We start from the raw sequence: 19,947 nt of genomic DNA on the forward strand, positions 1-19,947 counted from the left end.
CCATTTTTAAACAACCTCACTTAAATCAGATCCCGCCCGTGCTCCTCTTTATCATGGTTGTGTCATATAAAGACACTAGATTTTCCTAAGAAGCTGTAATATTCCTTTGGAAATTGTATGTATTTTGAAATGATGTGGGTTTTGCAGGGTTCTGGGGTTGGGTTTTTATTTTTTGGGGTCTTTTGATAGAGAGACTGACGATGCTTTATGGCAGGAGTGGGGATTTGACACTGAAGTGAGGCAGGTTCTGATTGCTCGATACTCAGCTGACAGATTATTAACCAAATACAGGAGAAAACGCCCCAAACCACTCTCGTTTATCACGCGTGCCAGAAGATGAGGGCCAAGGAAAGCCGGGGGCCGCTCTACGCTTCCCTTGGAACCTGTCTCCCTCTGTGCTTGCACCCACGTGGGGAGAAACCATCGCCAACCGCTATTTTTAACATCTGTGGTTTTGTCTGGAAACTGCGAGTTTGGGGTGAAGGCGAGGACTCCTTCCCCACCGAAGCTTCGTGGCCGGCTTCGCACCGCAGACAATTCACCGCAGTCCCAAAACGGCGTCCGCGACCGCAGCCGATGCACACCCGTGGGCTGAGAGCGGAGCTTTGGCCCTTGGGGTTTGGGGGTTTTTTTTCTTTTTTTCCTCTCCCAAGGGTGAGAAAATGTTTATTTTAGCCTAAATATTTATTTTCGCTCCAGAAGTAACTGCAGTCTCAAGGCTGATCTCGGAGGAGGTTTCACAGGGTGCCAGCAGGCTCATCCTTGCCCCGTTCTGCTTTGTGCAGCCAGCTGACCTCCCCAGTGACGAAAAATAGGGGTGAAACACGGCGCCAGGTTTCTGGCAAAGCCTCCCCTCCTTTCTTACCACCTGGCCTCTATCATGATACCATATCCATACTTATTTGGGGCTAGAAAAGCTTTTCCTTCCCTTCCCCAAGCCAGCTGCGCCCCAGGAAAAATCATACATCTCCCCCAACAGCTTTTTAACTATCGTAAAGAAGCAAAAGCCCTTTTGCCACCCCAAATTTTTGTGCCAGCTCTGGATCACGGGTATTTTTCCAGCTGCAGATTTTGGGAGATGCATCGGCCCTTCCCGGCTTTATTAATGCGAAGGGAGGAGTGGGACGTGGCACGGGCGGGCGCTGCCATCCCTGTCCCGCTGCACGAAATGAGGGGAGGAAAGGGAAATAAAGAGGAAAAGCTGGAGTGGTCACGGTGTTGCCGTCACGGTGATGGTGACGTTAACCGGTGGCTCGTCGGTGACGTCCAGCGGTGCTGACCGCAGCTCTGCAAGGGGTGGGAGAGCCTCCGGGGTGACACCGGATGGGTGCTGGGGCACCGGCTCGCCCCGTGGGTGCCCTTACCTGCTGCTGTGCCGGGGGCAGCCGCATCGCCCGGTGCTGCTCCCTCCTCGCTGTTTGCAGCTGTTTCAGTCTCCTCCGGTGTGTCGACGGGCTCCTGGGCGCCGGGACCGGCCCTGGGGGGGCACAACGCAGGGGTGTCACCGGCCCTGGGGTGCAGCGGTGACGGGGCAGGGGCCTTTGGGCGCTCACGTGTGGAAGAGCAGGTCGTGCAGCCCTGGGGAGGGACGGACAGACGGACGGATGTGAGGGGTGGGCGGCCGAGGTCCTGCCGTGGCCCCCCCTGCCCCCCCCCCCCCGCCACTCACGCGGGAGGGTGTCCTGGTGGCGGGCAACCCATCGCACGGCCAGGAGCGACGCCGTGGTGGCCACCAGCATCCCTGCCACCGCCGCCCCCGTCACTGCCGGGTAGGCCTCGAAGGGGGGCTCGGCTGGAAGAGAACGGCTGCTGTCAGCCTGGCCCCCCCCAGGGGTAATTAGGGTAACGAGGCCCCTCAGGCACGAGCTGCCCCGAGGGAGGGTGGCAGGCAGCAGGCACCCCCAGCCAAGGCCCGGCAGAGCCCAGAAAGGCAGAGGGAAGTGGGAGCCTGTGTCTGTTCACTCTGGAACCTACTGATGGCGACTCAGGCTTGGCTCCTCGGCTGCACCGGGATGCAAACGTCGCCTTTCTCCACTCAAACCCTGCTCTGCCCACGTGGAGCAGCGTCCCCCACCCACTTCACCTGGTGTCTGCACCTCCGAGGGGTGCCCAGCCGTCCGGTGGTTGACGGCCAGGACGCGGAAAGCATAGACCACGGCTGGGTCCAGCCCCCCCACGCGCCGATCGCGGGAGTGGGGCTCGATGTCGCCGGCGGCCGTTTCCCAGGGGCCGGGCGCCCGCCGGTGAGTTTTCTTGGCTTGGCGCCGCTGTACCACGAAACCGGTGAGGTTGCCGGCACCCTGCGTCCGCCACTCCAGCCGCACCTCGGTGCGCGCCCGCGTGTACCGCAGCTTGCTGATGGTGACGTTGGGGGGGGCCGGGTACCCTGCGGGGAGATGGTGCCCGGCAGGAAGGGGCTGACTCCCCCCCCTCGTCCCCGGGGACGCCCCCCCCCACACCCCTCCTGGGACTCACGGTCCACGCGGAGGCGGACGGGGAGGCTGGCGGTGCCAACGGCGTTGGCCGCGGCGCAGTGGTAGATCCCGCTGTCCCCCGGCCACTCGGCATCCCGGACGGTGAGGTTGACCCACGCTTCTTCCCGCTCCAACCGGTACTTGGCCAACTCCGGCGTCACCTCCCGCGCCTTAGGGTCGTACCAAACCACCCTGGCACCGAGATCGGCGCCACCGCCGCGTCGCCGGCACGCCAACCGCGCCTCGCCGCCCTCCAGCACCGCCACCTCACGCCTCTCTGCCTCCAGCTCGGGCACCTCTGCGTGGCAAGAAGGGGGGACGGAGCCGGCGGGGACGTGTAACCCCACCGCAGCACGGCGAGGGCACTGGGGGATGGATCCGGCTTACCCAACCGCAGGCGGCACTCGGCGCCGGCAGTCCATAGCGGGTGGGTGGCCACGCAGACAAAATCCCGGCCCCCCAAGCTGCCGTCGGCACTCAGCACCAGGACGGCGGCGGAGGGCGCGGGGTCACCCAAGGCCCGACCCCCGCCGTCCCGCCAGCGCAGGGTGACCGGCGGCGTCCCCCCCTCCCACCAGCACCGCAGCATCACGTACTCGTCACTCTTGGTGGCCGCCGCCATGCAGGAGGGGCCGCCGGCCGGGACCCCTGCAGGATGGAGAGGCGTCGGATGCCAAAGCATCCCCCAAAAAAGGAGGCAGGCACGGGTCGGGGGGGGGCTTTGCACTGTGGGGACTCCCCTTTTGGGGCAAGCTGGGGTCGCTGGAGGTCCCAGCCAAGGCAGCGTCACCTTGGGGTGCCCATCTGCAGTGTGGCCGTGGCATGGGGGTCACCGCGGCTCTGCCGTGCCAAGGGGGGGCAGGAAGGGCTTTGTTTTGGGGGTTATGACCCATTCGCACTCACACAGGGTGGTCCCGCATGCAGCCCCCCGCGGCAGCGCTGGATGGGAGGCCAGGCAGGAGAAGGAGCTGCCGTTCCTGGTGGCTGCCCCTGGCTGGATGCTGGCGGCCATGGAAAAACTCAACCCCGTCACCCCATCTTCCTCCTCCTCTTCCTCCTCCTCCTCGGGTGGCCCGGGGCCCACCCAGCGCAGCCGTGCTGGTGGGAACCCCCCCAGCCAGCGGCACCGCAGGGCCACGTCCCGCAGGTCACCGGTGGCCAGGGCAGAGCAGCTGGGGCTCCCAGCTGGTGGATCTGCAGGAGACCATCGGAGCTGGGGCGGGCACGGGGGGTTCCCCCTCGCGCCCCCGACTCTCCCCTCGCACCCATATCCTCACCGGGGAGCTGCGTTGGTCCATCTTGCCCCGGGGGGGGGACCCAGCGGGCCGTGTCCCCCCCACCTCGGGGTTACTTACAGTAGACGGTGAGGACGATGGTGGCCTGGGTGCGGGTGTGGAGGTGGGTGTTCTCGGCCAGGCAGGTGTAGGTGCCCGCCTGGGTGCGGGCGATAGCAGCGATGACGTAGGTCTGGCCAGTGTGGACCTGGGAGCCATTGTGGAGCCAGACGTAGCGGCTGGGGGGGTTGGAGGGCGCCAGGCAGCTCAGCACCACGTCCTCCCGCTCGCCCGCTGAGAACCCCCCCTGCTCGGGGGAGAAGGGCTCCACGCTGATGGCCGGCTCATCGGGACCGTCTGCAGGGACATGGAGACCCTTGGTCACCGGGATGTCCCCTCAGAGGGGACGCAGCCCTCGCCAGGGCTTCCTCCCACTGGTGGGAAACTGGGTGGTGAAGCCTCCTTAGGAAGGGTGCACCATGGTGGTTGTGAGCACACCGTGGTGCTTGGTGGCCATGGATGTGCCATGGTGCGTGGTGGCCATGAAGGCACTATGGTGGCATGGAGACACGGTGCTTGGTTGGCATAGACAGACCATGTTGGCATGGTGGCCATGGGGGGGGTACCATAGTAGTAAAGTGCCTGGTGGCCATAGGCACACCTTGGTGACATGGTTGCTGTGGAGGTGGCATGGTGACACCATAGTAGCATGGTGCTTGGTGGCCGTAGATGTGCCATGATGTGCGGAGGCCATAGACAGACCACGGTGGCTGTGGAGGTACCACAGTAGCAAGGTGCATGGTCATGGTGGCTATGGAGGCATCGTGGTGACGGTGTTTGGTGGCCATGGCCGTACCGTAGCGGCCATGGAGGCATCATGGTGGCAAGGTGCATGGTGGCCATGAATGTACCATGGTAGTGGGGCGCATGGTGGCCACAGCCGTGCCATGGTGGCACCTCCAGCCCTGAGGACACCCGCCGCTTGGCGAAGCCCCCCCGCCCCCGGAGGGTGGGTTTGATCCCTGGGGCACTCACAGACGATGTCGAGGTAGACAGGCTCGCTGGTGCGGTTGTTGACCTCGTTGCGCACGGTGCAGGCGTACCAGCCAGCGTGGCTGCGGTTGGCGGGCATCAGGCGCAGCTCTGCCCCGGAGCCCCCCAGCCCCACAGGGGATGCTGAGGGACCACCCCGGGGTTCCCGGTGCTGCCAGGAGAAGCTCAGCGGCTCTGTCCCCTCCCGCACAGAACACGTCAGGGCCACTGCCGTCCCCTCCGCCACTGCCGCCGCCGTCGGCCGCACGAAAGGCTTGGAGACGGGCACTGGGGGCACCGAGCCGTGAGCAGCCCCCAGCATGGCCAGGCCCTTCCCCGGTCCAGCTGGGAGCACACCCCCCCCCGCCCCCCCCTGTCCCACCCCAGGACAATCCTTCCAGCCCAGATGATCTGTTGGCTAGTGAGGCGCTGTAGTGGCTAGCGGGATGGCTAGTGAGAACATCTATGGGGTAGTGGGGGGGGGGGGTGTCCTGGCTGTGGGCACGGGGACTGGCTGGAGCAGGGATGTATGGGCTAATGAGACCGCGCAGGGGATGCTGGGCTGTCCAGGGCAAGGCAATGGGGGGTGGCTGGTGGGCTGCTGTGTTGGCTAGTGGGGCACCACCTTGGCTAGTGGGGCACCACATTGGCTGGAGATGGGGAGTTCATTGCCTGGTGAGGTGCTATGTTGGCTAGTGGGGTGCTCTGCTGGCTACTGGTGCTCTACTTTGGCTAATGGGGTGCTTTGGCTGATGTTACTTTGGCTAGTACGGTGCTGTGTTGGCTAGTGCAGCGCTACATTGGCTCGTGGGGTGCTTTGCTGATTCATGGGGCGCTACATTGGCTAGTGGGCCACTGTTGGCTAGTGGGGCTCTACACAGGCTAGAGGCATGCTTCATTGGCCAGTGGCATGCTTCACTGACTAGTGGGGCTCTATGTTGGCTAGCAGGGCACTACCTTGACTAGTGGGGCCCTTTGTTGGCTAGTGGGGCTCTGTGTTGGCTAGCAGGGCACTACCTTGACTAGTGGGGCCCTTTGTTGGCTAGTGGGTTGCTTCCTTGGCCAGTAGCATGCTACGTCAACCAGTAGATGATTTTCTCGGCTAGTGGGCTTCACTGCAAGCCCGGGGCCCGCGACACTAGCCGACCCGTGGCTCGTGGGGTCCCCCGGGGCCGGCCGGCAGCCGGCAGCTTACCCAGGACGCGCAGGAGGACGGCGGCGTAGCTGACGCGGAGCCGTCCCGGCTCGGGGAAGAGCCCCTGGCAGAGGAAGCGGCCCTGGGCAGCCGCCCGCAGCTCCCGCAGCTCCAGCGTCCCGTTGCGCAGGGTCACCCGGCCCAGCATCCCCGCACCGGCGGCCACCGCCGCCTCCCGGCCCGAGCCCACGGCCACTGCCCGCGGCGGCCCCGAGCCCAGTGCCGTGAAGCTCCAGAAGACCACGGCTGGCGGCGCCGATGCTGCCGGCCCACAGCTCAGCTCCACCGCCCGGCCCCGTACCCCCGTCACCATCTGCTCCTCGTAAGCCGCCTCCTCAGCCGCCAGCAGCTGACCTGGCCCAGAGGTGCAGCGAGTTGGTCAGGTCTCTGCTTGGCACCCCCACCCCCCCCACCCCAGGAAAAATGGGGACAGACAGATGGACACACGCGCATGTCAGGTCCCTGCTCACCCCTCGCCAGCACCGGCAGCAGCCAGAGGATCCAGAGCCCCCTCCAACGCGGCGGCGTTGTGTGGCCGTGCTCCATGGCTCCATGTCCGGCACCGAGCCCACCAGCCGGGTGCTGAAGCAGGGCTGCGCTCTCTGCCCCAACCTCCTCTCCGGTTACCCCTGCGTAATTAGGCCCGGCCCTGATTAACTGTTAATTATTTATAACCCCGGCTGTGCGCGCAGGCAGGAGAGAACCCGACGCCGCTGCCTGCCTCGGCCCCTGCAATCTCGGGGCTGAGGCGGAGCACGCTCATTGCAGGAGTGGCAGCATCACCTCCTTCCCCACTGGGGGAGGGGATTTATTCCTGGGTGTTACCCCCCCCAGCACCCCCTTTTTTTTTTTTTTTGGATGGGAAATAAGGTGCCACCCCCCACCAGTGGATAACGTGGGGTTTGGGAGCTGGGGGGAGCCGGGCGCTCAGTGGCGCTCAGGGTTTGATATTTCATCTCCCGCTTGCCGCCACACCCCGGCCCATCAAACATTCATGGGGGGGCGGCAACGCTGTAACGCAATGCCAGGGGGCTGGGGCACCCCCGTGGGAGGGTTTTGGGGGGCAGATGGTGGGGCCGGGGGGGCACACGATCCCATTACCTCCCATCCTCAAAGCTGACATCTGCCCGTGAAGGGCCTGAAACCCAGGACAGCCCGGCGGCTGAAATTCCCCTAAAATCGGGCATTTGAGATTGAATTATCCCCACATCTTTGGGGTGGGGAGGATGTTCCAGCCCCAGGGATGCCGGAGCTTCGTCGGGGCAGGGAAGTGGCTGATAACACAGGGGAAAAAAAAAAAAAATTCCCAAATATCAGGATTTTCTGGGGCATGGGGGGAGGCGGTAACCTTCCAGGCAGCATGGCCAAACCAAACAGCCTCCCCTGACTTGATTCTTTAATTGCTCGTTACCAAAAATTATACCGTTAATGCTGAACATCAGACAACCTGCAAAGAGGGGCTTTTTTGGGCTTGAAATACCCCAAAATGGATTAAAGTTTGTGCCTGGACAGGTCGGGTTGGAGATAAATTGGAAAAGCCGAAGCGAGGGGGAATGGTAGCAAACAGCCCCGTTGTCAACACTTCCACCTAACAAAAATGCTTCTGCAAGTAGAACAAGTGACAAATTCCAAGGGATTTCGGCAAAGGAGGAGCAGCACCACGCTAGTAATTATAAATCATTCCGGTTTATTAATTAGCTCTGGGGACAAACAGAGCCCGCGTGGGGACAGGCAGCGCACCGCGGCCCAATCTCCTGCTGCCATCTAGCGAGACCTGGTTATTTATTTATTTTTTTTTAATAACTCGCTCCTTTCTCCTGATTTTCATATCAAAGTTTTCTCTGAGATTTTACGGGCAGAAACGCTGCCTGGAGACAAGCAGGAGCTTTTTTAGGCCAGTTACGGGGTTTTTTTACCCATTTTCTGACTCCGAGCGCAGCCAGACCCGTTTTTGAGGAGCCTTACCCTGGGTTCAGCCCCTCGGGGAATTCCTCAAGCCACGGCTGTGAAAATCTCAGCACTAGAACCAGGAACAAAACCAAGGCCGATCATCGCCGAGCCTGAGGGTTTCTTCTAAAACACCACAACAAAACCGAACAGCTTTGGGAAAGTTGTACGAGAACCTGGAGATTTTTGTTTTCCCCCTCTTGTAACTTTCCCTTCCATTTTGAACCAAAACTCGGATCCAGGGGAGCAAATCCCCGTTGCTCACTCAGTTTTCAAGCTTCTCGAGCTCGTCCATGTCATCTGGGTCCAGCTGCTTGATCTTGGTCTCTGGAAGAAGGAAAAAAAATAATAAATATTGACAGTGCTTGGCGCAAACAGGGTAAAACCAAAGCCCAGCCACCCCACAAGCCGGCGTTCGTGCTCCAGCTCAGCGTTGTGTTTCCATGCTGCGACCTTTGAGCGACAGTCAAATAAATTTGGAGAAAGTGGAGCATGGACGGGATGAAGCGGCTAAGGAAGCAAGAGGCGGCCCAAGCAAGCAGCGGCGAGTCAGGTTAGGGGGCTTTGGATGCGCTGCCGGCTCCCTGCTCCCACCTGGGAAGCGATGTGGGACGGGGAAGGGGCGTTATCCTCGTCAGGCAGCCCCCTGGCCCTCGAATCGCAACGTCACGGTGTTAAAAAGCAAAAGTCAGGTCGCCGGGAGCTCATCTGCTCAGGTTTTTGTCCCGTGGAAATCCCACGCTGGGCTCCTTCGGCTAGTTCTGTCGTTGTTAAAGCTGCTCATGGCAGTCGGACGACGCTTCTGCTGCTCAGAATAAAACATCTTTGCCAGACTGGTCTCTTCTGCTGCCCTGGGCTTGTTCGGTGTTTAAATTTCAAGGACAAGCTGCCACGACAGTTCAGCAGCTCCAAGGGGGGAACTGAGGCAGGGACGTGGTTTTCTGCGTGCCGGAAGGTTCCGATAACCATCTTTTCCCTAAAAATCGCAGGGAAAACAGGCACCAGGATTTGAAAATCCACCGGTGCAGCCACAGCATCTTGTAAATCCTGTGAAAATCCTCTTGCCATTTATGATGGACAATCAATTTGCCAAAAAACCAACCGAAAAGGGCGAGGGGCTGAAGGAAAAGCTGCATCCGTCGCCTGCACTGTGTGGGAACAGCCCAGCAGATGGGACACGAGCCGGAGGGGGAATCGCCAGTCCCAAAACCGCCTCCCGGAGAGGCGGATACATGCGGATACTCACGGAAATGCTCCTCTATCATCTGCACCAGCCCCACGTTCTGGCTTTCCACCATGCTGAAGGCAATGCCCTTCTTCCCGAAGCGTCCTGTTCGCCCGATGCGGTGGAGGTAGGTCTCGAAATCCGGCTCGCTATTCTGATCGGTGGGGAGGCTGAAGTTCACCACGATGGTGACCTGCTGCACGTCGATCCCTGAGGGAGAGGGACAGAAGGGGGGCTGCGGAAAGGGGCCACCTCGAGCAGGAGAGGCCGGGAAGCGTGTTTCAACGCCATCGGAAAGAAAAAAGGCCGTGGGGTTTTTCCGGAGGTACCTCTGGCGCAGACATTGGTGGCAATGAGGACCTTCTCCTTCCCGTCGCGGAAGCGTTGGATGACGTCAGCGCGCTGGGCTACTGTCAGCTCGGCCGTCAGGATGGCCACCTGGTGCCCGTCCTGGCTCATCTCCACCGACAGCCAGTCCGCGCTCCGACGAGTCTGGGTGCGCGGGGAGCGGCAGGATGAGGTGGCAGCTCCACTCGCCCCCAGCTAACCCTGCCCCAATTATTTCCCCCCTCCCGCGTCCCCTGCTCCTTTTAACGCCCCCAGCGCCTTTTAACACCTCAAAATAATGGCAAAAACAGGATGCAGATGAGCAAGAAGCCTCTGTCGGAAGAGGCAGCGCAAAGGTCAGGGAAACGCAGCGCATTTTCCATGCGCTGGTGACTGCGGGAGCCAGGCAAAGCCGGTCCCGAGGCGTAGGAGAGACTGTTGAAACACCGGCCGCCTTTAAACGCTTGGCAACACGCATTCCCCACCCCTCCTGGGGGTCCGCTCCTCCATTTTTAGGGGCCTGGGAAGGGCCCCCCCACAACCCATGCTGTGAATAGAACCATTTTCTGACTGCAAATAATCTCCCCTGGCAGGCTGAGGCGCTTCACCTGGCAGAAGATCATGGCCTGGCCGATGGTGACGCTGCCGTAGATGTTGCAGAGGGCTCTGTACTTCTCCTCCCTGCTCCTGCAGACGAAGAAGTACTGCCTGATGTTGCTGAGGGTGAGCTCTTCCTCACGCAGCTTTATCACGATGGGGTTGGAGATGATTTGCACGGCGAAAGCCCGTACGGATTCCTTGAAGGTGGCCGAGAACAGCAGCATCTGGCAGCCCTTGGGTAAAGCCCTGGAAGGGAGAAAAAGGATTCGTCACCCCCGGAGAGCAGCCTGGCGCCCAGATGTAATCACCAGAAGGAAAAAAAAAAAATAAAAATAAAGCTGATTTAAGCTGATTTTCTGTCACCTTCAAGAGAAAGCAAGCCTAAGGGCTGAAAGGAGAGGGAAGGGAGATAAAAGCCTTCCTGTGTGTCTCATGGGTGCAGTTTTACAGAAAGCCGGGTCCCTGGACTCACGTTTCCCCTCCGGCATCACAGGGACGCACCCTCTCACTGCCCATTCGGCGACCGATTCCCTCAAAGCCGAGCAAAGAAGGGGAAAAAAACAGGGAAATGGGACGGCAGCCATCGGGAACGCTCACCTCTGAATGCGAATGCTTTGATAGGAGAGGCCCTGGGAGTCGATCATGATGTCGGCCTCGTCCAGCACGAACATGTTGATCTTCTTCACGTCCACAACCCTCCGTTTGAAACACCAGTCCAGCATCGTCCCTGGCGTCCCGATGACGATCTGCTCCTCCAGTGCGGTGCCCTGCAGAACTGCGAGAGGGGAAATGGCAGCTGACCACCCCCAAACACAACGCGTTCCTGCCGCTCGAGCGCGATTTTTTCCCCTCGGTTGCATCAGAGTCCGGCCACCTGGCGATGCCTTTGAGGGGATCATTGCAAAGCTGAGCTCGAGATTAAAATCGCATGGCCTTGGGGGGTGGAAACCAGCCCCACGTGGGAAGGGGGGAGCCTGGAAGCAGCCAGCGGCCCTTTAAAGGCTCCTTAGCAGGAGAGGGGAATACAGACGCCATTTTACGCACCCTCACAGAGCTCTGTGTGGCTCCCGGTAGCTCGAGGCTGCACGAGAGGATCCCTATGCTTGTTAACGCTCCCGTTCCAGCGCCAGCAGCTCACCTCGGTTTCCCCGGATGGCGTAGGTAACCTTGATGTCGGCGCAAAAGCGCCCGATGGTCTCGATCACGCACCCAATCTGCAGGGCCAGCTCATAGGTGGGAGCCAGGCAGAGGCACTTGAGGGGGAGAGAAGAGAAACGCCTCGTCGATTAAAAGCCAAGGGCGCTCCCAGGATGGGATACGCACAGGGATGGGAAAGAATTGCACAGGGAAAATCCCATGCCGCTAAATTCCCTCGAAAGCAGAGGGGCATCATCAGGGCGTTGGTCACAGGTGGAGGTTAAGGAGGTGGGGATGCGGCACAGCTCCGGGGACGGAGGCAGAAACATGTTGCTGTAGCTACTTTTGAGGGGGAAATTTGTCTCGTGAAGCACACTGCAGTTCGTTTCCGGGCCCAGCTTTAAAACAACCATTTAAATCGCCCCGTACGCTTGAGACGGGAGGCTTTAAGTCACAGCGACCAGCTCGCAGAGCTGATTCCGCACATGGAGAGGCGACTGGGGCTCGCGGGGGCGTTTAAGCCTCCAGAAAGCCAGCACTTGCTGCAGCTGCTTTTCAAAATTTAAATCCCAGGATATCTAAAGCCTGGTTTAATCTACTGCTAGCCAGTAAAAGTACTTCCCTTTAGCGGGCACCACACTTTCTGTCCTACCTGCTGCTCCGACAGTTCCTGAGGGGGTCTATCATCCCCCTCTGGTGGACAAAATCATACAGAGACAGGGACAAAAACCTCTGGAGAGCATCTCGAGGGCTTGGGCAAACCCCTCCGGCATCAGCTTTCCCTTTCCTACGTTACCTGTGGGTATTTCTCAGCAGCATTAACTCTGCTCAGCATCGCCAAGACAAAAGCTGCCGTTTTCCCTGTCCCTGACTGGCTCTGGGCAATCAGATTTTGGGGCCTGCAAGGCAAAGGCTGCTTAGCGGAACGCAAGGATTGGGTGTCCCGAGATCGGCATCCCGATGCCGGGGATGCTGCGAGGGAGCCAGGGCTCACCCGCACAGTGTTACTACTCACGGGTACGCAAGCATGATCGGCAGAGCCGTCTCCTGGATTTTGGAGGGTCTGTTGAAGCCCATGATGTAAATCCCCTGCAGGAGCTCTTTCTTCCTGTAAAAAAAAAAAAAAAAAAAAAAGCATCAAAAAGGGCCCGTTTGATGAAAAACGGTGGGCCTCGCGCTTTGCCGGTGACTCACAGTGGCAGCTCTTCAAACGTTTTGACAGAGAAGAGCGGGGAGCTGGGGTCCTGCTGCAGGATCTCCACGTGATGGCTGGACTCCACAAGGGACGTGCGGATCAGCTTGTTCAGCAGGGAGGTTTCCGCCGAGTCCACTGGAAAAGGCAGAAACTCGTTAAAATACAAAAATAAAAGACATTTTATGAGAAGCCTCCCCCCTGTCCCACAAATACCGGGGTCTCCAGCCACCCCCTCTCTTGGGGACCCTCGACACTGCTAAGGCCTGTAGGTAATTAGCGAGGGGGGAGCGCGGCTCGCCACGGAACCCCCTCAACACCTCAGTTTCCCCCGCCTGCTTCAAGGGAAGGCCCGGGGGCCACACTCCGAGGCGCAGGGACCCACCTCTGTCGTCGTCATCGTCCTCCTCCTTCTCCTCATCGCCGCGGCCTCCTGAGGGAGGAGAGCCGGGGTGTGAGGGCGAGGCCTAGGCCGGGGCCCTCCCTCAGGCGGGGGCCGAGGCCTCCCCTTACCCCGGCGGTACACGAAGGGGTCCCGGCGGCGCGGCAGGGGGCACAGCCTGGGGAGCTGGGGGGGGGGGGAGAGGCGGCCGTTACCGGGGTACGGAGGGGCTGCGGCCCCGCGGGACCGGGTGAACCCCCGGCACCCACCCGCCCCGACCAGCCGCCGCTGTCCCCCGCCGCAGCCATGGCGCCTGGCTCATCAATAGTCATGAGGCATGGCGGGGCGGGGGGCGCCCCCTGGCGGGCGGGAGGACCGCCCCTCCCGGAGGTGACACCGGACGGGGCGGGCGCTTCCGGGGCAACCGGCACCGGGCCCGGCCCCGCGGCGGCCTCGTCCCGCAGGTAGGGCCGGCCGGCAGCCAGCCGGGGCGGGGGGGAGCCCGTAGGCGGTGGTCCCCGTAGGGTGGTGGGGGACAGGGGCCTCCCCAAGGGGGGCTGGAGGTCCCTGGGGTGCGGGGACAGGGATCTACCCCACAGGGTGCTGGGCACAGGGACCCCGGGGCGGGGGGTGTCCCCACGGTGATAGAGGAGCAGGGACCCCGTGGGGTTTCGGGGGGGTCCCTGGGGACAGAGACTGTCCCCCATAGGGTGGTGGGGTCCTCGGGGTGCTGGGGACAGGGAGCCCCGGGGTGGGGAGGGTCCCCTCCACAGACAGGGATCCTATAGGGTGCAGCAGTGGTCCCTATAGGGTTTTGGGGGGGGGTCCCTGGAGGAGCAGGGACCCCATAGGGCAGTATGGGGGCCCCTCAGGTTCTGGTGGGCAAAGACCCCCTCGTAGGTGGATGGGGGGTCCACAGGGTGCTGGAGAGCCAGGCATCCCCCCAACGTTGGGTGACAGCAGGGTCCCTAAGCTGGGGGCAGCTGTGTCCCCCCCCAAACCTGGGCTGCCATCACCTGCTCCCCACCCCCTTCTCCAGCCACCCCCCCAAGTTTCAGGGACCTTTTCCGGGGCGGGGGGCCCCCCAACCTCTCGCCCTGCCGTGGCTTCAAGGCCTTTTCCTGCGCAAGAACTGCAATGGCGTCCGTCCATCTCCATACCTGGGGAAAAATAATAGTAATATTATCTTTACTTCATCTTAAAGCTCATTTATTTAAAAAAAAACCCAAGGTAAAACAAGGCAAGGTTATGTCTAAAATAATAGACATGGACCGAGGGCTTTACGAGATGTTTCTAATTAACCCACAGAACCACAACGAATCTTTCCACACACTTTATTAAAGGAAGATATTGCTGAGACACCATCAGTAAAACCACCTCAACAGCTCACACAACAATCTAGGGGCGATTAGATGCCCAAAAATCGCGTATGCTGTTCTTATTTCTCCTGATAGTTGGAAAGTCTCACGGGCTGCCTGGTTTTTCGGTGCCTGCTCTCCGTACCCCTGCTCTTCGTAACTTTGCACAATGCGGCAGGGATGCTGGGATGTTTTACCCAGCCCATTTAATAACCCGAGGTGCTGTGTAAGGTATAAAACCTGCTTGAAATGCCAAAAAAAAAAAAAAAGATTTTTCCGAACGATCAAGGATTTTGAGGAGGAATAAAGTACTGAGAAGAGCAGCATTAACAGATTGGTGTGGAGCGGGGCTTTAGGAAACTAGGAGGTGTTTTTTCTGGGGATGAGGCCGTTGGCCAGGTCCCAGCGCACCTCCCAGCGCAGGGCAGCTCTCTTTTTTTCGGTCGGCACGGTGTAATCGTTGGGGACGTAGAGGTGCTGCGGCTTGCTGGGGAGCTCGGGTCTGCAGAGCATCTGCTCCCGGATACCCCAGCGCAGTTCTTGCCGTTGATCCTCCCCTGGGATTCGGAATTTTTCCCATTCTCGTTTATATTCAAAATATTTGGCCACCCGGTCTGTTTTTCCCCGGTTACGGCCCAGTGGCTCAAACCGCGGAGGAATGAAGGACTTGGGTTGTCCTGCCGCAGCGGTGTACTGAGATGCAGGAGAGCTCTGGCTCCCAAAATCCCCAAGGAGAAAGGGAGGGCTGTCCCCATGGGACCACCGGTAAGGGGATTCATCGAGAGAGCTGCTGCTCGTCTCAATTTCCCCCTCGGAGATGCTGTCCTCTGGACCGGTCCTTAACTGAAGCATTTTCTGCCTCAGGTCCCAAACCTCGGCGTCACTCTCCAGCTCGCTGGTCACTGACTCGTCAGAGACCTCTACTCCTCCATCAGGTCTGCGCCTCAGCACCTTCCTTTTCATCACCAACCTCCTGGTTCCCCTCCGATCCTCGGAAAATGTAGGAAGGGCTGGTCGTACCCCAAAAAAGAGGGAGGCCTCGGCATAGGGATCATCACGGGGACGTGCCCGCTCCTCGCTGCGTCCTTGCTGAGTGTACAGCCGGCTCAGGGCCGGCGCAGCTGCCAGCTGCTCCTCATCCTCAGGAGCGACCCAGCTATAGCTGTCCGGTCCTGTCGCCTCCTCCATGATTTCTGCAAAAAACCCAAACAAACCACAGTTAATTTCTTGCAGCATATGGCTGAAGACATAAAGGGGGGCTCTGACGCTCAACTTCTGGGGTTCGGGGTTGCAGTTAATCAGAGGGGGGGTCTGGGAGCGCTGCTAAACCTCCTGCTGCTAGCAGAAGGCCCTTTCCCTGCAGCAAATTAAATTAAAAATTATGCTAAAGTTAATTCTGCCACATAGAAAGCACTAACGGGACGATGGACAAACCCAGGGCAGATTCAGTTTGCTTTGTAAGCAGATGTATATAACGATTTTCCCCTCATTCTTGTTTTAAAAACACAGTGTCTAGTCATGATTTAATCTAGGGACGTCCAAGAGGGTATTTTACTTCCACAGAGGAGGAAGAGGCTCAGCACGGCATGTTTAGACGCTTCTTTAGATGTTGGTTATCGTAGCCCAAAGGCTGTTTGAGTCTGGTTATAGTAAACCTTAAGACCCGCTGCAAAAAGGGATCTGGACACAGTTTCCACTCGCTACAGAGGTCTGGGATATTTTACGCCGCAAAGCGGGTTTGAAAGAAAAAAAAAATTGCAAGCTTTTAACAGTAATGGAATGTTGGAGCAGATGGTGAGCGAGATGAATGGCAGCCGTTAGCGGGCTGTCTGAAGTGTTGATGCTGGCTGAGCGCGGTGTGAAAATGGAAAGGGCTCCGTGACGGCTCGGCGTGGATAGCAAAAGGCTAGCCGGAATGTGCTGCCGCCGCCGCGCCCGGGCTGACAGAGCAGATCCCATCGTTGGGAGGAGGAGTGATTAAATAGTGCCAAAAGAAGAGATTTGAGTAAGATGAAGCTGCCCGAGCTAAGCCCCCTCAGCCCTTCCCATGCTCTGCTAGGAACACTGAGGAGTTAAAAACCTAATTATTCTGCGGGTAACAATTACTTTACAGAGCAAGCCTATAGGTGTAATAAAAGCCAGATAAAAATGCAACCCCCTGATCTCCTCCTTTCTCTGCAGACCCCGAGGAGCTACCAGCAACCAATTGAGGCTCCAAGGTGGCGGCTATGGCCGAGGAGAGCGTGGTTACTGATCGAGAGGGACTCCTGAGGAGGGTGCAGGAGCTGGAAGAAGAGGTGAAGCGGCTGCAGGAGAAGCTCCGAGAGGACGAGGAGGGCGCCGGGAGAAGAGAGGCTCCTTCGGCCCCTGGGAAAGCCAAGAAACGCCAGCAACGGCCGTTCGATTTTGGTGCCTACGGCCGCAGACATGTGGCGCTGAAGATCGCCTACCTGGGCTGGGGCTACCAGGGGTTTGCCAGCCAGGAGAACACCAGCAACACCATCGAAGAGAAACTGTTTGAAGCCTTGAAGAAGACACGCCTGGTAGACGACAGACAGACCTCCAACTACCACCGCTGCGGGCGGACAGACAAAGGAGTCAGCGCCTTCGGACAGGTCAGGATCCACCCCCCACGCTTTCCTGGGCTCCTCTGTGGGACGGAGATCCACTGGGATGACTGTCCTGCAGTGATGAGCCATGGCAGCACAGGTCAGATTTGTTTTTTTGAAAAGCCATCAGCTTTTAAATCTGAAAGCGAGCCTGGCAATGGCTTCCTGCATGCAGAATGATGGGTTTAGACCCTCAAAGTGTTTATTAGTGCTAGGTTTTTTCCATATTAGTGCTAGGGTTTTTTTCCAGGGGCTTGTTTTGAGAGGATGAAATGTTTTTTAGGCCGCAGCTTCCCCAATAGCTGCCAAAAAAAAGGGGAGATGCCCCTTCCTCCACAGACGCACTTGTTGCTCTTCCTGTGCCGACTGCAGCGCTTGGCAGAGCCCTCTCAGCTCATTTAACTCACTAACCTACCAAAAAAAAAAAAATCCAAGAATTGGATAGCTTCCTGCGGAGTCAGGCAGCTGAATTCCTGTGCAGAAGGGTCTGAGGGGAGCCGCAGCTAGCGGAAGGGAGCGTGGGAGTGGGAGCTGGAGGGAGGGGAGCGAGCTGGCCCGCTCGGTGGGCACGGAGCCATCGGGCCGGCTGAGCCGTCAGGGAAAGTGCAGCCCTTCCTGCGCTGTGACGGCTTCGCTGTCAGGCCAGGCTCCTTCCCTCCCGGCTCAGGAAGCGGAGCTGGCTTAGCTTTTGCCTTGCTGGGGTGGTTTTGGCTCGGATGGGTGGTCTGCTCTTCTCCGCAAGATGAGCCGCATGAAATAAGGGCAGGGGCCGCCTTTTCTTGCATCGTTTAAAGCGCACGGGCACCTGCAGCATTAATCAACTTGTTCCCACACCAGGCTTCCCAGACAGCAAGGCTGTTACTGGGTTCAAGTCATCACCTCCAGCAAAAAAAGAAAAAAAGCACATTATATCCTAAAAACAGTGACTAAAGTTGAAGCTGTTTCGAAACCGTGCTATGTAGGCTGTCTGCAACTTTCTCTGTTTTATTAAAGGAATCTGTAGCATCTGCTAGGAGCCTTAGTAGAGGCATTTGCAGCTTTACCCGCAGGAAGGAGTGGTGAGATCGCCTGATTTAAGGCACCTTCATCTGTAGGAGATCCTGAATTCATTTCACAGCAGTGTAGGAAGACTTGGCTCGGCACGCCTAATAGACCCATCTGCGATCTAATCCTGGTTTTCCTCATTTTGCAGGTGATTTCCCTAGATCTCCGCTCCAACCTGTCGGAGGGGAAGAAGCTAAACGGCCACGAGGGCGATTCGGGAGGCAAAAGCGAGGGAGAGGAGGAGGAGGAGCTCCGCTACACCCATATTCTGAACAGGGTGCTGCCGCCTGATATCCGGGTGCTGGCCTGGGCCCCTGTGGAGCCCGATTTCAGCGCCCGGTTCAGCTGCCTCAAGAGGACCTACCGATACTTCTTCCCCTGCGCCGACCTGGACGTGCCCCTCATGCACGTCGCAGCCCAGAGGTACGTGGGGACGCACGATTTCCGTAACCTGTGTAAAATGGACGTTGCCAACGGGGTGGTCAACTTCCAGAGAACGATTCTCAGCGCCGGAGTGACGTGGGTGGAGAGAGGAGGAGAAAGCGGGCTGCAGGATCCCTTCCGTCTGTGCCAGTTTGAAGTGACGGGACAGGCGTTCCTCTATCACCAAGTTCGCTGCATGATGGCGATCCTCTTCCTCATCGGCCAGAGGATGGAGAGGCCGGAGATCATTGACGAGCTGCTGGATGTGGAGAAAAACCCCCGAAAACCTCAGTACAGGTACGGAAAGCTTGGGAAAACCTCCTGGGCTGCTTCGCAAAGCGCCAGAGTGGAAGAATAACTGGCTGAGTGCGAAGCGCTGCTGGCAGAGTACTTCTCTGCCAGCCTGTGAAACAGTCTCTCACAATGCGGAAGCAAGCTGCCAGCAGCCTCTCTGCGAGGTATCTGCAAGGATCCCGTCTTTCTTGCTCTTGGACAAGCCTTTGATGGCTTTAGTCCTTGGTATTCAGTTAAAACTAATCCAGTTTTTATCGGAAAAAGGAGTTCTGTGAAAGACAGGGCTGTTTCTGGCAGAAAGGACAGGCTGATGCCTGTTGTGCAAGCCTTTTTTGTCACGGCATCCCTCCAGACAGCAACAAGTAACACCTTCTCTCCTCTTCCCTAGCATGGCAGTCGAGTTTCCCCTCGTCCTGTACGACTGTGAGTTCGAAAACCTTCAGTGGCTCTACGACCGAGAGGTGCAGGAGTTCAACGTTACCCACCTACAGCAGCTCTGGGCCAACCACGCAGTCAAAACTCAAGTGCTACGGGACATGTTACGAGGGCTCGACGCTGCTCCTGTGGCTACAGGGAAAAGTAAGGGATGGTTTTGTGGGAATACCTTAGGAGGGGGGTAACTGGTTTAGGAAAAAAAAAAAAAAAAGGAAGGAAAACCACTGGTATTTTTTCAATTATATCACAGGCCCAGGGAACAGCATGACCGTCCTCTGGGGAGATGCGAAGCCTCCGCTCTGCAGCCAGGTCAGCGGCTTCGTGGAAGGCGTCAAAGCCCGCACCTACAAGCCTTTACTGACCCGCCCCAAGTGCGAGGGGCTGGAGGCCCGCATCCGCCACTTTGTGCAGAGGGGCCGCATTGAAACCCCCCGGGGCCTGGAGATGGGGGGGGACGGGGACAAGCAGCCCCCCGAGACCAAGAGGAGCCATCACAGCGATGCCCCAGGGAGCGGCAGTGCCACGGAGCAGCCGTCCAAGCGGGTCTGCGTCAACGTCGAGTGACAGTGATGGGTGACCTCAGCTCAAGGGCAGCAACTTGCCGCTTTCCCCTTTTTTAATTGAAAATGCAATTTTCTAGTGGTATTTTTATAAATTTCAAGAAATCCTGCAGAGTGTCCTGGCCTGGAAGGGGATGGGGGGTGCCTCAGCCCCCTCAGAGCTACTCACCTCGCTGTGGGGCGGCACTGGGGATGGAGGGCTGTACTGAGGTGGACGGGGCCCACCCAGCTGCTCGGCGTCCCCACGGGCCCCCGGTACCTGACCGGGCCCAGCTGCTCCCGTCCTCCCGCCGCGACCGTTACCAGCCGCCAACCGTCGCCGGTGTTCAAACAGCCGTGCGGGGACGGGGACCACCCCCCGAGGCCTGCCCTTCGCGGCGGTGCCATTGGGCGGTGTGAGTGTCGTTCGGCTGGCCGCCCCCTTCCGATTGGGCGTGCG

General features: G+C 59.1%; 4 protein-coding genes across 14 annotated transcripts; 1 reads left to right on the top strand and 3 right to left on the bottom strand.

Annotated features, from left to right (window-relative positions):
- Positions 1-1,167: 1,167 nt before the first annotated feature.
- VSIG10L2 (V-set and immunoglobulin domain containing 10 like 2) lies at positions 1,168-6,521 on the bottom strand. The gene is made up of 12 exons (XM_054803152.1): positions 6,446-6,521; positions 5,976-6,329; positions 4,784-5,068; positions 3,830-4,105; positions 3,378-3,668; positions 2,862-3,122; positions 2,476-2,772; positions 2,084-2,386; positions 1,670-1,792; positions 1,554-1,578; positions 1,365-1,477; positions 1,168-1,287 (listed from the first exon to the last, which is right to left on the bottom strand). Exons 1-12 carry the CDS (start codon positions 6,519-6,521, stop codon positions 1,211-1,213), a joined length of 2,481 nt encoding a protein of 826 aa, XP_054659127.1. The 3' UTR covers positions 1,168-1,210.
- Positions 6,522-7,642: 1,121 nt separating this feature from the next.
- DDX25 (DEAD-box helicase 25) lies at positions 7,643-13,095 on the bottom strand. Of its 5 annotated transcripts, XR_008574028.1 has the most exons (12): positions 13,055-13,083; positions 12,917-12,971; positions 12,789-12,836; positions 12,406-12,541; positions 12,227-12,319; positions 12,008-12,110; positions 11,213-11,327; positions 10,672-10,849; positions 10,083-10,320; positions 9,477-9,639; positions 8,517-9,357; positions 7,643-8,249 (listed from the first exon to the last, which is right to left on the bottom strand). XR_008574028.1 is itself a non-coding variant. In XM_054802880.1 (11 exons), exons 4-11 carry the CDS (start codon positions 12,286-12,288, stop codon positions 8,188-8,190), a joined length of 1,110 nt encoding a protein of 369 aa, XP_054658855.1. In that variant the 5' UTR covers positions 12,289-12,319; positions 12,406-12,541; positions 12,789-12,836; positions 12,917-13,095; the 3' UTR covers positions 7,643-8,187. The 5 variants fall into 5 exon arrangements, 1 of the variants encoding a protein (XP_054658855.1); XR_008574027.1 differs by lacking the exon at positions 12,917-12,971 and having other exon boundaries at positions 13,001-13,087; XR_008574026.1 differs by lacking the exon at positions 13,055-13,083 and having other exon boundaries at positions 8,517-8,898; positions 9,169-9,357; positions 12,789-13,036.
- A 42-nt stretch (positions 13,096-13,137) lies between these two features.
- Positions 13,138-19,618, top strand: PUS3 (pseudouridine synthase 3). Of its 4 annotated transcripts, XM_054802870.1 has the most exons (6): positions 13,192-13,249; positions 15,008-15,078; positions 16,325-16,758; positions 17,945-18,516; positions 18,902-19,092; positions 19,199-19,618. In XM_054802870.1, exons 3-6 carry the CDS (start codon positions 16,372-16,374, stop codon positions 19,510-19,512), a joined length of 1,464 nt encoding a protein of 487 aa, XP_054658845.1. In that variant the 5' UTR covers positions 13,192-13,249; positions 15,008-15,078; positions 16,325-16,371; the 3' UTR covers positions 19,513-19,618. The 4 variants fall into 4 exon arrangements, with proteins under 4 accessions (XP_054658844.1, XP_054658845.1, XP_054658847.1 ...); XM_054802869.1 differs by lacking the exon at positions 15,008-15,078 and having other exon boundaries at positions 13,138-13,249; XM_054802872.1 differs by lacking the exon at positions 13,192-13,249 and having other exon boundaries at positions 14,971-15,078.
- On the bottom strand, positions 14,105-19,920 carry HYLS1 (HYLS1 centriolar and ciliogenesis associated). 4 transcript variants are annotated; one of them, XM_054802883.1, is made up of 2 exons: positions 19,678-19,920; positions 14,105-15,336 (listed from the first exon to the last, which is right to left on the bottom strand). In XM_054802883.1, exon 2 carries the CDS (start codon positions 15,329-15,331, stop codon positions 14,504-14,506), a length of 828 nt encoding a protein of 275 aa, XP_054658858.1. In that variant the 5' UTR covers positions 15,332-15,336; positions 19,678-19,920; the 3' UTR covers positions 14,105-14,503. The 4 variants fall into 4 exon arrangements, with proteins under 4 accessions (XP_054658858.1, XP_054658860.1, XP_054658859.1 ...); XM_054802885.1 differs by lacking the exon at positions 19,678-19,920 and adding an exon at positions 18,248-18,374; XM_054802884.1 differs by lacking the exon at positions 19,678-19,920 and adding an exon at positions 18,161-18,289.
- Positions 19,921-19,947: the final 27 nt, after the last annotated feature.

Source organism: Grus americana, chromosome 24, assembly GCF_028858705.1.
Source record: "Grus americana isolate bGruAme1 chromosome 24, bGruAme1.mat, whole genome shotgun sequence".
NCBI classification, from domain to species: domain Eukaryota; kingdom Metazoa; phylum Chordata; class Aves; order Gruiformes; family Gruidae; genus Grus; species Grus americana.

What these genes read in the sequence shown, in the direction of transcription:
- VSIG10L2 (XM_054803152.1), bottom strand. Translation starts at nt 6,521, where the DNA reads ATGGAGCACGGCCACACAACGCCGCCGCGTTGGAGGGGGCTCTGGATC. An exon ending in TGTCTACCTCGACATCGTCT is followed by an intron (nt 4,106 to 4,783) that starts GTGAGTGCCCCA and finishes ATGTCCCTGCAG; the next exon opens with ACGGTCCCGATGAGCCGGCC. An exon ending in CGAGTGCCGCCTGCGGTTGG is followed by an intron (nt 2,773 to 2,861) that starts GTAAGCCGGATC and finishes CTTGCCACGCAG; the next exon opens with AGGTGCCCGAGCTGGAGGCA.
- DDX25 (XM_054802880.1), bottom strand. Translation starts at nt 12,288, where the DNA reads ATGGGCTTCAACAGACCCTCCAAAATCCAGGAGACGGCTCTGCCGATC. An exon ending in CAAAGCATTCGCATTCAGAG is followed by an intron (nt 10,321 to 10,671) that starts GTGAGCGTTCCC and finishes TCTCCCTTCCAG; the next exon opens with GGCTTTACCCAAGGGCTGCC. An exon ending in CACCAATGTCTGCGCCAGAG is followed by an intron (nt 9,358 to 9,476) that starts GTACCTCCGGAA and finishes CCTCTCCCTCAG; the next exon opens with GGATCGACGTGCAGCAGGTC.
- HYLS1 (XM_054802883.1), bottom strand. Translation starts at nt 15,331, where the DNA reads ATGGAGGAGGCGACAGGACCGGACAGCTATAGCTGGGTCGCTCCTGAG.
- PUS3 (XM_054802869.1), top strand. Translation starts at nt 16,372, where the DNA reads ATGGCCGAGGAGAGCGTGGTTACTGATCGAGAGGGACTCCTGAGGAGG. An exon ending in CCCCGAAAACCTCAGTACAG is followed by an intron (nt 18,517 to 18,901) that starts GTACGGAAAGCT and finishes CCTCTTCCCTAG; the next exon opens with CATGGCAGTCGAGTTTCCCC. An exon ending in TCCTGTGGCTACAGGGAAAA is followed by an intron (nt 19,093 to 19,198) that starts GTAAGGGATGGT and finishes ATTATATCACAG; the next exon opens with GCCCAGGGAACAGCATGACC.